Genomic DNA, 17,531 nt, shown 5'->3' with positions numbered 1-17,531 from the left:
CAAAATATAAATATGTTAGGATGACAGTACAACACTGCCACAAACTGTGAAGATGTTGACAAGATGTCGTCACAATAATGCCACAGCTTGCATACCAGGAAGAGTCAAAACTCCTTAAAACATATGGTACATTATGTATTATCATTATGAAATACAGACAATGACTATGAATGACACATACTGCTGCAGCTGATCGGGAAGAACTTGATGCTTACCACATCTTAGCATGGCAAGTTGTTTTAACATTTACTCAATAGAGATAAAAGCAATCTGAGATCAACTGCTTGTTGACTAGGTAGAATTCCAATTCTAACATATCCATAATGGAATTCTGACTAAAAGCAATTTAATTAAAACAGCTATGATTCATTTCTCACTAGGCACAATATTAATTCTTGATTTAATGCTTATTTAGTGTCTGCTCCTTTCTCTGCCCTGAACCAAGGCAGTGTCTCAACATCCGGAGTTGGTCCCCAGGTGCTGGTCTGCGCGACTGCTTCTAGTGATTGGATTAATAACTTCCAAGACTCGATCATCAGCAGAGTATCTCTGGGAATCATCGCCTTATTGTGGTGGAGAGGTTTATGTGCCCCTATGAACCGTTGTTTGGAGCCTTTGTTATCCTGATAGGGTCTCCCATGGCAAATTAGTCTCAAGTGAGGGGCTAGCCTAAGAATGGTTCACAATGACTCCATGGAAAATTGAGGAGGAGGAAATGTGACACAACCCGGAGGAAGTCCAGGGCCCCCATCTGGAGCCAGGCCTGGATGGAGGACCTATAACCAAGCACCTGGTGGCCGGGCTTTGCCTGCTGGCACAGCCCAAAAAGGCTATGTGGACTTTTCATCTCCACCCTGCTGGGGTCGGGTGCGCTGTTCCATGGCTGCTAGTGAAGGTTGAGGGTGTCGACGGACCAGACCCCAGTGGCAGAGGCTAACTCTGTGGGTGTGGAAAGTCACCTCGTTGTGAGGGAAGAAGGCACGCTACCAGTTAGATCTAGTTGGCCTTGCCTCCACACACAACCTCAGCTCCAGAACCACTCTGCTCGATTGGGGTTAGACCAGTGGTGTCCAAAGACATTCCAGAAATGGTAAAGAGGGTTTAGGTCTTCTTTGCAACTACTGACTCAACCAGGTGATTTTCACTGATGAACTCATCCCATCTGCTCAAAGTGATGTTAATCAGGGAAATCACCTGCTGGAGTCAGTGGCTGCAAAGAAAACCTGCACCTTCTGGGCCCTTTCTGGAATGTCTTTGGATACTACTGGGTTAGACCTTATTCTTCTCTGGATTTGGCCAGGGTATGAGGCGCTGGGTGGGTGTGGGAATACGGTGGAGATGAAAGGGTAGATGAAAAGGTTGTCTCCCTGTGCCTTTAGGTGGCAAAGGGGAAAACTCTGTTGGATGTGTGCACAGACCGAACAACAGTTCAGAGTATTTGGCCTTCTTCGAGTCCCTGACTGGAATCACTAAGGACCCTTGGACAAGGTCCTTAATCCTCTAGTTGGTCCCAGTGTGTTGTGAGTACCTTGTATGGCAGCACCCTGACATTGGGGTGAATGTGAGGCATTATTTACAAAGCGTTTTGAGCATCTGATGCAGATGAAAAAATGCTATATAAATGCAGTCCATTTTCCATTTCCTGGAGTCCTGCATGGGGCTCCAGTGGGGGACTTCAACACACACGTGGGCAATGACGGACACACCTGGAGAGGCGTGATTGGGAGAAATGGCCTCCTGGACCTATACCCGAGCGGTTGTTTGTTACTGAACTTCTGTGCTAGTCATGGAGTGTCCATAACAAACACTTTGTTCAAACATAGGGATGCTCATAAGTGTGCATGGTACCATGGCACCCTGGGCCGAAGGTCAATCGATTTTGTGATTGTATCATTTGATCTGAGGCAGTATACTCTGTACACTCGGGTGAACAGGGGCAGAGCTGTTAACTGACCATCATCTGGTGGTGAGTTGGATCAGAGGATGGGGAGGACTTTGGACAGACCTGGTAAGCCCAAATGGATAGTGTGGGTAAACTGGGAACATCTGGAGGAGCCCACTGTCTGACAGATCTTCAACTCCCACCTCTGTAGGAGCTTTTCTAGCATCCCTGTGGAGGTTGGGGGCAATGAACCAGAATGGGCAATATTCAAAGCTTCCTTTGCTGATACTGCAGCAGGGAGCTGTAGCCTGAAGATCTTAGGGGTCTAAAGGGGTGGCAACCCTTAAACACTGTGGTGGACACCAATGGTCAGGGAAGCCAACCAAATGAATTAGAGTCCTTCCGGGATACGTTAATTTGGAGGACTACGGAGGCAGTTGCAAGGTACCGACAGGCCCAAAGGGTGGCAGCTTCTGCTGTGAGGTAAGCAAAGCAGTGGGTGTGAGGGGAGTTTGGAGTAACCATGGAAAAGGACTTTCGGTTGCCACCAAGGTGCTTCTGGCAGACCGTGAAGCACCTTGGGGGGGGTGGGGGTGGGGGGGTAATGGGGAACCATCCAAGCTGTTTATAGTAATGACAGGACTTTGTTGACCTCAACTAAGGAGGTAATTGGACACTGGAGGGAACACTTTGAGGAAGTCCTACATCAGACTGGAGCGTCCTCTGTGGTGGAGGCAGAGCTGGAAGCTGATGGGGGATCATCATCAATTTCCCTGGTGGAAGTCACTAAGGTAGTCAAATAACTGCGCAGTGGCAAAGCCCTGGGGGTTGATGAGATTGCTGATGGCTCTGGGTGCAGAGGGACTGTATTGGATGAGACGTCTCTTCAACATTGCGTGGAGGTGCCAAAGGAATGGCAGACTGGGGTGGTGGTCCCCATATTTAAAGAAAGGGACCAGAGAGTGTGTGCCAATTACAGGGGCATCACACTACTCAGCCTCCCTGGTAAAAATAATTATATGAAATAATTATTTTATACAGTGGGGGAAATAAGTATCTGATCCACTGTCAATTTTGCAGGTTTTCCCACCTACAAAAAATGGAGAGGTCTGTAATTTTTATCATAGGTACACTTCAACTGTGAGAAACAGAATCCAAAAAAATATCCAGAAAATCACAGTGTATGATGTCCAGATCTTTCAAGTCTGGAGTTTAGGCTCCCTCCAAAGATTTTCTATTGAGTTCAGGTCTGGAGACTGGCTGGGCCACTCCAGGACCTTGAAATGCTTCTTACGGAGCTCTCCTTAGTTTCCCTGGCTGTGTGTTTGGGGTCATTGTCATGCTGGAAGACCCAGCCATGACTCATCTTCAATGCTCTTACTGAGGGAAGGAGGTTGTTTGCCAAAATCTCGCATTACATGACCCCATCCATCCTCCCTTCAATACGGTGTAGTCGTCCTGTCCCCTTTGCAGAAGAGCACTCCAAGAGTATGATATTTCCACCCCCATGCTTCACGGTTGGGACGGTTTTCTTGGGGTTGTTGTCATCCTCTAAACACGGCAAGTGGAGTTTGATTCCAAAAAGCTCTATTTTGGTCTCCTCTGACCACATGACCTTCTCCCATGCCTCCTCTGGATCATCCAGATGGTCACTGGTGTACTTCAAACGGGCCTGGACATGTGCTGGCGTGAGCAGGGGGACCTTGCTGCCCTGCAGGATTTTAAACCACGACAGCATCATGTGTTACTAATGTAATCTTTGTGACTGTGGTCCCAGCTCTCTTCAGGTCATTGACCAGGTCCTCCTGTGTAGTTCTGAGCTTTCTCAGAATCATCCTTACCCCACAAACTGAGACCTTGCATGGAATCCCAGGCCGAGGGAGATTGACAGTTATCTTGTGTTTCTTCCACTTTCTAATAAATAATCATAACAGTTGTAGCCTTTTCACCAAGCTGCTTGTCTGTTGTCCCGGTAGTCCATCCCAGCCTTGTGCAGGTCTACAGTTTTGTCCCTGGTGTCCTTAAGACAGTTCTTTGGTCTTGGCCATGGTGGATATGTTGGAGTGTGATTGATTGAATGTGTGGACAGGTGTCTTTTATACAGGTAACAAGTTCAAACAGTAGCAATTAATACAGGTAAAGAGTGCAGAATAAGAGGGTTTCTTAAACAGGTCTGTGAGAGCCAGAATTCTTGCTGGTTGGTAGGGGATAAAATACTTATTTCATGCAATAAAATGCAAATTAATTATTTAAAAATCATACAATGTGATTTTCTGGATTTTTTTTTTTTTTTTTTTTTTAAGATTCTGTCTCTCACAGTTGAAGTGTACCTACAACAAAAATAACAGACCTCTCCATTCTTTGTAGGTGGGAAAACCTGCAAAACTGACAGTGGATCAAATACTTATTTCCCCCCACTGTATAACGTGACATCCAGCGGCATAAAGGGCAGCATCCAGTGGGACACAGCGCGTTGCAATGGCACAACAAAATGCGTGGCAGCACAGGGGTTAAATGCGTGCAAGTGTCAAGCTGCCTTTACAATTTGGCACGCAATGTGTTAAATACTGTAAAGGTGGGCAACACCCCCGCCCCCAATATATTTAACCAACCACTGATTCACAGATATTTAACCAACATTAACCGTGCAGTGACTCACTTAAACTGGGTGACGTTGCTGTGCTGGTTGAACCTCGTGATGATGGACAGGTCGATGAAGGGTTTTGGTTCTGTGGAGGTAGGGCTCAGTTTTACAACTCATCAAACTCATGCTGTGTGTGTGTGTGTGTGTGTGTGTGTGTGTGTGTGTGTGTGTGTGTGTGTGTGTGTGTGTGTGTGTGTGTGTGTGTGTGTGTGTGTGTGTGTGTGTTTTACCTGAGTCAAGTGCAATAGATTTTGGGGGAGGAACAGGATGGAAGACAACAGGGAAGATAGCACCTGGCATCTGGTTGTCCACCTGGATGTGAAAACAACAAGAAGTTGAGCAGTTATGTGCTGTGTGTCCGTGGTGTCTGATTGCGTTGTGCGTCGGTGCTGTGAGTTTGTGACCTGTAGGCGGTGCAGTTGAGCCCTCAGACTCCGTTGGTGCAGTGACTGTTTAAACTCCACTTGAATCCCAGACAGGAAGTTCCGTCTCACAGGACAGGAAATTGGTTGGCGCATCCTCATGTTTGTGCTGCTGAAATTCACCTGCCAACCAATGCCATCACACATTCACATACAGCTCATTGGACAATAGATCTGTATGTGGGTTTTTAAATCACAGCTATGTGATGACCTGACCTCCAGGTTTGAGTCCAGTTTGACCCAGTCCTGCTCTACACCCCCTTCCAAGTGCTTCTGGTAAGCTTTCTCCAGCATGTTGATGTTCTTCAGGCTGAAAGACTTCCAGCGGTTCTTTGGCTTCATCTCCCAAACCACGCCAGAGCTAAAGCGCAGACAAACTAGTTCACTGACAATAACTAAAACACTGAATTTTGAATTTATGAAACAGTGCACAGGATTCATATTAAACATAGATTGTATGCACGAACACAAGGCAAAAATGGCAAAAAATAGACATAAATAAGCAAAATTAAAGTAAAACTGTCTTTATAAATCACACATCACTTTAAAGTAACCCAGAATGCATTCCATTGCCGACATATGAAACAGAAATTGAGCTGCTTGTGTGTTGTCATAGCACTGCGATGACAAAATAGTAACTGCAATAAGTGGCAACACTGGATGACAATAGTGAGTCTTCAAGTAGTTTTTTCCCAAGGACCTGACTCAAGGTCCTTAAGGACAAACTCAAGACTACTTGAGTTTGATGTCACAATCACTTTTGGACATAACGTTAACAATTGTCAACAAGCTCACCACAGGAACCAGCATGAAACTTTCCAGATAAAAGAAGAACTTGACAATTATTTATCATCATACTTGTCCTAGAATCCTTTGCGCTGCTGTGACATAATCACACTGCTGTTTTTAAGATAAATCTCTCCTAATGAAATCTGAGCAGTGAAAAATAATATGGACTCATTTTTTTAAAAGATAAACTTTCAGAAGAGCAAGGATTTGCTTCAGGCCATTAGCAGCAGGTAGGACTTCTTGTCCAAATTATGCTGAGAATCCAGTCATTAACTCCACTGACATACTTGCATTTCAACAACTGGAGTGCACTGAGGACATATTAAACATGTGGTTTGACATAAGATCTGAGTCAGCTTATATATTTAACAACTGAACAGTCCCTATGGAACAATGATGGATCACACATTTTGCTAGGTTTGCTTTTATGATAAAGTACATGTATATGTGATATGTGTTATTAAGTGGAACTAAATGAACCAGCTGTGACTCATGAGCACAAGGAATCATAATATACGTAAAGATGCTACTCACATTTTTCCCACTATCTAGCTCGACTTCAGCCTCTCCAAAAGGTTCATACACATGGGTCAGTTTATGTACATTGCACACATTTTGCATCTAGTTCTTTTGAATAAATCACAACTTGACTGTTAAAACAGGTCTCGCTTGTAAATGAGACATTGAGTCTCAAGAGATTTTCCTGTCTAAATAAAGGATTAAATAAATAAATAAATAAAAGTATTGTGTGTACACAGCATTTATAAGTAAGGCCCCTGGTCTTCAGCATGGGTGGAGCCTGCAGGTTGCTGCGATTAGAAGTTCAATATTCTGCACTGAGATACAGCCTGGTGGTTTACCTGGTGATGCTAATGTAAGAGAGCTCCTGCCGGCTGGTGTTGTTGATGAGCGACAGCCCGAGGTTCTGCAGGGACACCTTAACCTCCTGGTCAAACTGCTCAAGTTCTTCAGCCTGTCGCGCCTTGGTCACCACGGCAACATCTTCTGTGAAGATCAGGACTCGCTGGCGTCCATCCAGGAAGGACACCCAATGGACCTGAGAGAGGCCTTTGTAGGTGAACTGACCACACTCATCCTGAAGAAGAACAAACACCACACAAACCCACAGTTTTACTGAGTGTGAGAATGTGCATGAATCTTTGACAATGTGAATGAATGTGTGAGAAAATTTCCTTTTGGCGTGAGGTGCCAAGAATCTCTGCATGGAAGCCAGTGTGTGTTTGAATGTGACTGATTCAGACCTTCAGCAGGTCCAGCTCTCCAGAATGTTCTCCGCAACTCCAATGGAGCATTCGCACACCGGTCGGATCGTCCCACACAAACCGCTGACCCTCACTGGGCTTAAGCTGGTGAACCAGCGAGGAGCTGCTGGATCAAAGAAACGAAGAGTGTCAGATAATGGACTTGCTTCAATTTCTGACCACATTGGGACAAGCTGTGTCTACTGTAGGTTTAGTGCCAGATTTACTAACTGCACCAACACAACCCCTACTGGCATGAAAAAGCTACTGTTGGGATTTATTAAAGAGGCGCAGTGACAAATTAGCGGTGGAAAGGACAGTTACTTTTGCGGCTGGCTTCATTAGATATGCATTTTAGGAGTTTCTTTTTCAGGCAGCAAAATGTGTGGTTATTTAATACAGACAAAGAACACGTGATAACCCATGTGTAATATTCTCTATGAATATGTCAGAATAATGTTCACTCTAATATTTGTGTTATATCCTTGAGTTAGATTGGCCAAATCTGTCACATGGTTTGTCATGCTCTACAGTACGTGACGCTAGGCCCCCCTGCCTGTACACTGTGTTCATTACGCTACATGCTCAGTAAAAGTCGGTCTCAAAAGTGATCTCTCGTCGTACAGACAAGTTTGGACATGTCTATCTCGGCTTTCAATGCTTACCAGTCCAGTAAGTATCAGTGAAATTGTGGAGAGCTGGACATGTCCAAACTTGTCCTCTGACATGCCGAAACGGAGGTGTTCCTTTGTCTCGCTTCCAAAGCGAATCGGTCGTGACACGCGAAGCCTCCGCGCGGCTTTCCATGACAAAATCTCTTGTTAAAAGTGAAATCTGCCGGAAAATGGCTGATGTCCAGCTCTTGTGATAACCAGAGAAAGCGCACACGACAGTCTCGTATCCACAGAGTCATCCGTTTAGAAATGGTCCGGTGGCTTGTGCCGCGTCATCGCAGCTCGGAGCGCGGCACGCCGAGCGTCCTTAAAGGGGTCCTTAACGCTGTAGTAACAGACCTTATTCTCTGTGAAGCCCGTAAAATTTTCACCGAAAGCCAGATAAATTTTTCGAATATTTTCCAGGTGCCAGTCTCTAACAGCTTCTGAAAAAATTCTGATGGAAAAAAGTCCTTTTCATTCCGCCATTTCCAGACAATGAAAATCCGACGAGGGGGCGGGACGACTCCTTCCCAAGGCGTGCTCACAGGCAAATGACGTCACCGACAGGCGTGGAAAAACTCACGCATGCGCACGAGGGTTCAAGCATGTCTGACGTAAAAACAATTGAATGAAATCCATATAGTTTTTGAAAAAAATAAAAAGGACCGTTACTTTATTGACAGACCGCGTACTACAACATGGTGTCAGAGTAAACAATAAATTGGCAGAATATGGACGCCTCAGGAGTGCCTTCGTCCTGCATGGACTGGAATGCAAAGAACTTGCCCGAAGCATGGCGAAAGTTCAAGCTACACGTCAAGCTAATGTTTACCGGACCTCTGAAGAGAAAGAGGGAAGACGAGAAATGCAGCTACCTTCTCCTTTGGGTCGGAGAAAAGGGCAGAGACATTTATAACACCTGGACGCTAACTGAAGATGAACATAAGACCTTAAAAGAATACTATGATCGCTACGAAGCATATGTTATGCCAAAGAGCAACATTATCTTCGCACGCTATAAGTTCAATGAAAAAGTAAAGGGACCAAACGAGTCATTTGAACAGTTTGTAATGGACCTTAGGCTGCTTGTGAAAGACTGCAACTACGCTAACAGTGAGGAAATGATAAGAGACCGCATTGTTTTTGGGATCCGCTCTCCTAGAGTTAGGGAGAAGGTACTCGACGCTGGGTCAGATCTAACATTAGACAAGCCAACAGACAGTCCGTTCACAGGAAATGGCACAAGAACAACTGAAAACCATATCAGGCGGCAGTGAACAGTCAGTACATGCAGTTAGCCGACAGCCACCGAAAACAACACAGTGTAAATTGCGCCAGTTTAACAAAGGAAATGGCGGAGCTGCAGGCTTCACCAGAGCCGATGGTGACAAAAGGCACACAAACACATGTGACTACTGTGGAAATAAAACACATTCACCAAGGAAAAGCTGTCCAGCAAAAGGAAAGCAGTGCAAGGTATGCAATAAATGGAACCATTTTGCAAAAGTGTGTCGAGCTAAACAAAGGAAATCAGTACATACTGTTAGTGACAATCACAATGAACCAGACAAGTACACAGACGACGAAGATCTGTTTATTGATGCAGTGACACAAAATGATGGCAAAAATAAAGAGCAGGTTTTTGCAGACATTCTTGTTGGTCAAAACAAATGTACAGTCAGATTTAAGTTGGACACTGGCACCTCTGCTAATGTAATCCCTACAAACGTCTTCGAAAAGTTGGGGATTCAGCACACACTACAGCAGTCATCTCGCCCCCTCTATGGATATGGTGGTGAGCCGCTTGCGGTCAAAGGCAAGTGCAACATTGAATGCCAGTACAAGGACATTAAACTACAACTGGGTGTCCACATTGTTGACACTAATGCACCATCAGTGCTGGGACTTAAAGCGTGCCTTGAATTTAAACTCATTAAACTGATAATGTCCGTTTCTAACACCCCAGACATGTCTATTATGGATGAGTTTTCTGACGTATTCACAGGAATAGGACAATTTCCTGGAGAGTGCACCATCCACATCGACCCCGAGGCTGTTCCTGTCATACACCCGCCAAGACGTGTTCCCCTTGCACTACGTGACCGTCTCCAGGATGAGCTGAAAAGCATGGAAAGACAGCAGATTATTACCATGGTCACAGAACCCACTGAATGGGTGAACTCGATGGTTGCAACTGAAAAGCCACGCACAGGTAAACTCAGTTTGTTTGGATCCTAAAGATCTCAACAAAGTGATCAAGCGCCCACATTATCCTCTGGTGACACTTGAGGACATCACATGCAAACTAGCAGGAGCCAGCGACTTCAGTGTAATGGATGCTAGATCTGGATACTGGGCAATTAAACTAACAGAGGAGTCCTCTAAACTGACTATGTTTAACACTGTATTCGGCAGGTACAGATTTCTATGCTTACCGTTTGGACTCAAATCATCACAGGATGAGTTTCAGCAAAAAGTGGATGAGACTTATAAAAGTCTGGAGGGCGTTACTGCCATTGTTGACAACGTTCTCATTTATGGCAAAAGCAAAGAGGAGCATGACCAAAATCTTCGTGCAATGCTACAGCACTCCAGAGAACAAGGAGTCAAGCTCAATCCTGACAAAAGCATTATCTGTGCCACAGAAGTCAGTTATTTTGGACATTTAATCACAAAAGATGGAGTCAAACCGGATCCAGCCAAAATCAAAGCTGTCAGAGACATGGAGCCACCCAAAGATAAAGGTGAGCTGGAAACCATACTTGGCATGGCTAACTACTTGCCCAAAGTTTGCTCCTATGCTGTCAGAAATCAACGCCCCACTCCGCCAGCTGTTGAAGGAGTCAAGTGAGTTTGCGTGGGATGCACAACACGACACAGCATTTCAGAAAATGAAGGAGCTCATCACACGTGAACCTGGACCAGTTCTCGCATACTATGACCCTAGAAAGGAGCTCAGGTTACAAGTTGACGTCTCCAAACATGGGCTTGGTGCAACTTTACTGCAAGAAGGTAAACCCATTGGTTATGCTTCAAGATCACTCACTGACAGTGAAATAAACTACGCACAGATTGAAAAAGAGCTCTACGCCATCTTGTTTGGATGCAAGCGTTTTCAACAGTATGTGTATGGACGTCGCACCGTCGTAGAAAGCGACGACAAACCTCTGGAATCCATACTGCGTAAGCCACTCACTGCAGCACCCCCCAGGTTGCAGAGAATGATTCTCCAATTACAGAGATATGATGTAACGATCACCCACAAGCCTGGTAAAGACATTCCCCTTGCAGACGCACTTTCCAGAAAGTCACTACAGGACCCTGACAACAGCCTTGCAGAAGGCATGGACTTACAGGTACACACAGTATACAGCAGTCTACCAGTCAGTGACTCCAAACTGAAAGAAATCCAAATGGAGTCAGGAAAAGACAAACAGCTCGCGCTTCTCAGAAAAGCCATAAAAGATGGTTGGCCTGAGGAGAGAAAACAGTGCCCTCAGAGCATTGCGGAGTATTGGAACTATCGAGATGAACTGTCTGAAATGAACAATATCCTTTTCAAAGGAGAAAAGATAATAGTTTCAGCTTCACTACGTAAAGAAATGTTATCACGGATCCACACAGGCCACATGGGCATGGAAAAATGCAAACAGCGAGCCCGTGATGTTTTGTTTTGGCCTGGGATGAACAAGCAAATAGAGGACCTTGTTGGAAAATGCTCAGTGTGTCTGGAGCACAGGCCCTCAAACACCAAAGAACCCATGATAAGCCACCCCATCCCAGACAGGCCATGGCAAACGGTTGCCACTGATCTCTTCCTGTGGAACAACGAAAGCTACATGGTTACTGTGGATTACTACAGCAGGTACTTTGAGTTAGACAAGCTCCACAGCACAACTGCATCTGCAGTAATACACAAACTCAAAGCAAACTTTGCCAGACACGGTATTCCACAGACTGTAAACTCTGACAATGGCCCTGAATACAAATGCCATGAATTTGAAACATTTGCAAGCAAGTGGGAGTTTAAACATATAACATCAAGTTCGCACTACCCACAGAGCAACGGTCTTGCAGAGAAAGCAGTTCACATAGCCAAGTCGCTCATGCAAAAAGCCAAAGCTGACCGCAAGGACCCACATTTGAGTCTACTTGAGTATCACAGCACACCCGTGGACAACTTCAAAATGCCTGCCCAGTTGCTGATGAGCCGTTGGCTTTGCGCCATCATTCCATGCACATATCAGCAGCTTAGGCCCAAAGTTGTAAGTTGTCGTGATACCCACAACAAAAGAGACTTTTGTCAAAACCTTCAGAAAAGGTACTATAACAGATCCTCCAAACCATTGTCAACTCTACATGCAGGACAGAGTATACGTTTTCAGGAAAATGGACATTGGAAGCCAGCGGTCATCGCAAAAGCTGCTGACACTGTCCGATCTTACCACATCCAAACACCGGATGGAGCTGAATACCGGAGAAACCACTGTCACCTTATGGATACTAGAGAAGTGGCTTCTACTCACTCCACTGATCACTCCAATGTTCAGCACACACCTGAGAAAGCAGAGCACACACCTCCAACACAGACTTCCCCACAGACTGCCACTTATTTCACCCGGTCTGGTCGCCAAGTCAAGCCTAGAGACATCTTAGATCTCTAAACGTAATACATGCTCACCTACTGTTTGTTGCTAAAAGCAAAAAAAAAAAGTTGCACTATGTGTTCTGGTGCTATGTGTTATTAAAATGCAGTAAATGTTCTAAACCTTTAAGTTTGTCAAGGCTGTAATTCTGCTAAGTGTTACATGAAGGTTTTGTGTTGTTTATATAAGCCAACCTAATTCAAAGTGTGAGCAGTGTTTTTTTTTTTCTTTTGTCTACCTATTCAATTTATTTGAGTGGATTAAGCTATGGCTATAGCTTTTCAAAAGAAGGGGGATGTAATATTCTCTACAAATATGTCAGAATAATATTCACTCTAATATGTGTTATATCCTTGAGTTAGATTGGCCAAATCTGTCACGTTGTTTGTCACGCTCTACAGTACGTGACGCTAGCCCCCCTACCTGTACACTGTGTTCATTATGCTACATGCTCAGTAAAAGTCGGTCTCAAAAGTGATCTCTCGTTGTACAGACTTTTTGTACACACCATACACTTACATACTACAGGTCCTAAGCAGAATATATGGGTGCCATCTTTGGTTGGGGAAGCTACCCGTAATGGACTGGTGTCCTGTCCAAGGGGAGTTATAGACTCATCTGCTTCACACTATGGTATCTGGGAATAACTACCAGCCTGTTGGGCGTTAGGACCTGTATAGGACTTACTACTTCTTGAGGTCCTAAGATCACTAGTATGAAGTGTGAAGAGCCATACAAGATTCCCAAATAGCCAGGAGGCTCTCCAAGCTGAGTCCAGGGAGCATGTAACACCACACCCCAAACTACTATGGATTAACCAGCTATAAAAGTCATGACTACATATACAGTGTCCTTTAACAATGCCTTGCCTTTCGAGGATGGCAGTCTTTTCCAGAAACTAAGAAATGGAGATAATGGTGATGGCTGACAAGTAGGTAACTTCAAAATGTCTTCACAGTTCATTTTATCACAACACACAACCCCACTCTCTACGTGTATAGTGAAAGTGTCTGTGAGTACCCTTTATAATCCTAGATCTGACTCTGGTCCAGATCTCAACATCACCTTCAGAAGATAGCTACAATTATATGTCAGTACCCAAAATATGACAAAACACTCATTTGCTTAAAAAAAACTGTTACCATGTCCTTAACAAAACCAGGGGATCGCATCGCTAAAGACCAAAAAAAAAAAAAAAAAAAAAAATGTCTACTAAACTGCAGTTCAATGTTTCACACTTCACAACATGCAGAATGTCAAGGCAGTTGGTGAGGTAACACATGCAGATATACAGTACCAGTCAAACATTTGGACACTTTTCCTAATGGGAAAGTGTGCCAAAACAGTTGACTGGTAAATACAAAGCAATTAACTGGTGAAGACGGGGCAACTAAATGGGCCAATGACATTACAGAAGAAACTTTGACTAGGCGGATAAATAGTAAATATATGCCAGGCTCGCTCGTCATTATCTGCTGTTTGCTTGAGAATGGTGGGTTTCAGACATGCAGCAACAACCTTTAGAACACCAGTTTAAGGAAATGGTTCAACAGGTTTATGGTGGGTTAGCCTGACACCCAGTGCTGAACCAGGTCATAGGTGAAAACATTTGGAAATCTGGCTGTGAACTTCCAAATGAAATCTCAGTCAGCTGACTGTACGTACCACTTTGTGCATAGGTAACGACCATATGATCACTGGTAAATGCAACAACAACAATTATACAGTGAGCATTCAAATCCTGAGACCTCACAGCCAGTTCCTGTGTAAGAGGTGGTTGTTTAAAAAAAGAGCTATGGTGCGTGTTAACCTCTAACCTTTGACAGCAGATGATTCTTTGTGATGACGTGTGGTTTAGCAGCAGGGCGGGAGCAGCACCTTTGTAATAGTCACTGAAACTGATGATGGCTGAGTGATCTGAGATGTTCACATCCACGATGATCCCACCACACTGTAACAAAGACACACAAACTGTCAACAAACATCTAAATAACTGTGCATAACTACAACATACAGATCAAAGGTTATCTGTGTGACCCAGCAAACTTAATAAAGTACCAAATTGGCAACTATTAATTAAACATTATGACAACAAGGTAAAACATGGGCATCCCCTTGGACTTATCCAGCTGCTCGGGTCCTCAACAATGAGGCACGTGCATGCTGGATCATACCCAGAGAAACACTGCACATGACAAATATGTCATACCCAAGGCTCCCTCATAATACAAATAATACTCTAAATCGGAGTCTGTCTTTGTAACTGTTTGTTTGACAGAAAGCCATTCCAGCAGTATCCAAGGATCCACAAAAGAGACTACAAAAGACACAAAAGACATACCTACAGACATGGACTTTCAAATACATAGGCATTACCAAACACGTCTGTCCAACGACCACACTACTCCATAAAATCTTCCCAAACGTCTCTCAAACTCAAAGTCCAAAAACCCCAGAAAAATAAGTGCTCACTGGAAATATAAGTGAATGTCTTTACAAGTTCGACACTTTCACAGCCTACCAACACAATTCTGATGGCCAAGGTGAAGAAACCAAGGAAAGTCTGGATCTTAGCCTTTGTCCAGAACAATTAAAACCCAGAGACACTCCAATTCATCACTTAGCTTCTCAAGTACTGCAGTCAGTCAACACCAGAGACCTTGTCCACAAAGACATACTTATACCAACCCTATCGTACCAACATCAGTGTCATGGCTGAAGCCCAGTTACAGAGCACAGAGTGTGTCAACACCAAGAACCAGCTTCGGTGGGTGGGTCATGTCATTACGATGGATGACGGTCGACTTCCCAAGCCGATCTTCTACTACCAGCTGAGTGAAAGGTTGAGAGAAGGGCAGAAGAAACAGTACAAGGACCTCCTGAAGCACAACCTCAAGAGCTGTTCCATCAACTGGAAGACTTGGGAAGAACACGGGACGGACTGAGCTAGCTGGCGAGCAATAATCCACACGGGAGTGGAACTCTTTGAAAAATTGTGGACAAACAACAGAGGAGAAGATGAGAAAGAGGAAAGAGAGAAAGTAAGATCCTGACCGACAGAAGCATCCTACAGCTACCACAGGCAGTGTTAACACTGTATGTCAAAACTACCCTGTTCATCCTGTTCAGGAATCAATCAAAAGACCATTTTCCTCACCACGAAGGATTGCCACGATGACTGCAGTCAGCGTATTGATTCAACAAAGGTCACAGCACCATCTGTGAAGTCAATGTTAGTAAATATTTCCAGCAAAGGCACACAACCCAACCTCACACCTGGTCAATGTGAGGATTTAACAAAGTAGGAACCAGAACTCCTGTATATACTGGAAATAGTCAGCGATCCGTGCTCCCGCTCCTCACAGCAGTCACAGTACCTGTGTATAGGATGGCTATGATGTACAAAAACTTTATAAGGAATTCTCAGGTTGTCCTAGAGAGTAGCAAGGTCAACCAAATCCAACACTTTGGGAAAATCAAAAGAAGCACTGCCAAAACTCACACTTGCCTTCCATGAGAACTCACAGAGCTAGGATGTGGTTGAATTCTTGGGGGTAAAGCCAGACCATTCCGGTCACTAATTAGAAAGTAACAGCAAATGGAAGTGTTCTCGTCACTGAATACTTGTACTGAAAATGTATTTTTACAAAAACACTTTTAATACAGAATTGTAACTAAATCAGTCTCTAACATAAGAGACTCCTCAGAAAAAATGATAAAATAACTGAAGTACTGACCACATCCATGCTGAGTAAGGTGCCGCTGTCCTGTCTGTTGAAGAAAAAGAACCTGGAATACGACTCAGATCCAACCACACGAACACACAATTTGCTCACATTGTTCTCTGGCCACAGAGGAAGGCACTGCAACACAACAACAGCACAAACAACACAAAGGAAAGAAATTACAGTTTTGCTATAGAATAGACTGTTTCTCTACTAAGAAAACAGCACTGGACTGAAAAAAGTAGAAGAAAAACACTTCAGTCATCATCAAAAATGAACAGTGGAACCAGTTGCAGCAATCAGTATCCCTTTTGGGTCTAATTAGATATAAGGATACAGTTATGTGTACATTTTGAAAGAAGGGTACAGGTGGATTTTGATTTAGATTTACATTGGAGAATACAACCAGGATTAGATTAAAGCCCCCATCACACATAGCAAGAATGTGCAGGAACCAGGTCAAAACAGCAAATATTACCATCATTGGACGCAGCTGGGAGGAAAAGAGGTCAGAACGCATCCACATTACCTCATTCACACTTGCAGGATGGCATCCAAAGTGCATGTAGACAGCAGGTAGATAACACAGACTGCTGTCAGAAGGCCATAAAAGACTGCCCGATGTCCAAACGTCTGGATGGCAAACACAGGACTGAAGTGGGAGGCGGAGTGTGTGTGTGTGTGTGTGTGTTTGTGTTCAGAAAGGCTGCATGAGCCACTAAGCGCGTCTGTAAACCATGATGGTGGTTGGATTATCACATGGGATTTAATTTTTGCGGCCGAGGTGAGAGGCTTTTCACCGCAGGCTGTTGTTTGGTTCCTGTGCACTCTGCACTGTGAAAGGATCATGATTCCGTGCTGGAGGTGAGTTTCATGTTCATTAACGTTGTCACGGCCTGGGATACAGTTCCACGTCACACCTCCTGCAGAGTTTAGATGGTGACAGGTAATAATATGTATATTACAGAGGTGAGATCCATGCCTGATGTACGCTATGGCGCATTAATGCGTATGAGACCACAGAGAGGCACAGCGGCACACGGTGCTTTCGGTTTGATTGTGTACTGTTCACATTCACTGTATATGATGAATGTGTGCCACATAAATGTTATTACATATCGACATTTCCTGGGCAGGTGTCCAGTGGAGGTGGACATCCCATAACATGGTGTGACCGATCGATCCTAGAGCTCAATCAACCACGATCAGATAGTTTCAGATGCTGTTTTGATGCCGTCAAAATATGTAGACTGCAATCAGATGATGCAAAAACTGCATATAGACCACCTTCAGATGTGCGTTTCATCTCGATGGTGCCAAGCATGTTTTGAACATGTGCAACACAGCCGAACAAACGGGACCAAATATGTAGATGCTCACAGACTGCTGTCCGTTGGTCTTCGGACCGCAAGTCAATATTTCCAGATTGTGGCCAGACGTGTCATTCTGATGCAATTCAGCCTCAATTGGCATATGTGTGATGGGGGTATGAGGCTGGACAATGC

At 44.4% G+C, this 17,531-nt stretch overlaps 1 protein-coding gene across 1 annotated transcript in view; it reads right to left on the bottom strand.

Moving 5' to 3' along the window:
• The window catches only part of LOC117503539 (vacuolar protein sorting-associated protein 13C-like), a 305,374-nt gene that overhangs the window by 64,318 nt on the left and 223,525 nt on the right, over positions 1-17,531 (bottom strand). Inside the window, 8 exon segments of the mRNA XM_034162801.1 lie at positions 4,542-4,611; positions 4,757-4,838; positions 4,931-5,071; positions 5,165-5,309; positions 6,598-6,833; positions 7,000-7,126; positions 14,119-14,252; positions 16,039-16,164. Coding sequence (XP_034018692.1) covers positions 4,542-4,611; positions 4,757-4,838; positions 4,931-5,071; positions 5,165-5,309; positions 6,598-6,833; positions 7,000-7,126; positions 14,119-14,252; positions 16,039-16,164 — 1,061 coding nt within the window.

The sequence above is a fragment of the Thalassophryne amazonica genome, chromosome 2 (assembly GCF_902500255.1).
Source record: "Thalassophryne amazonica chromosome 2, fThaAma1.1, whole genome shotgun sequence".
NCBI lineage: Eukaryota > Metazoa > Chordata > Actinopteri > Batrachoidiformes > Batrachoididae > Thalassophryne > Thalassophryne amazonica.
The sequence above is the reverse complement of the archived record's forward strand: the minus strand, read 5'-3'. Positions and strand labels throughout refer to the sequence as shown.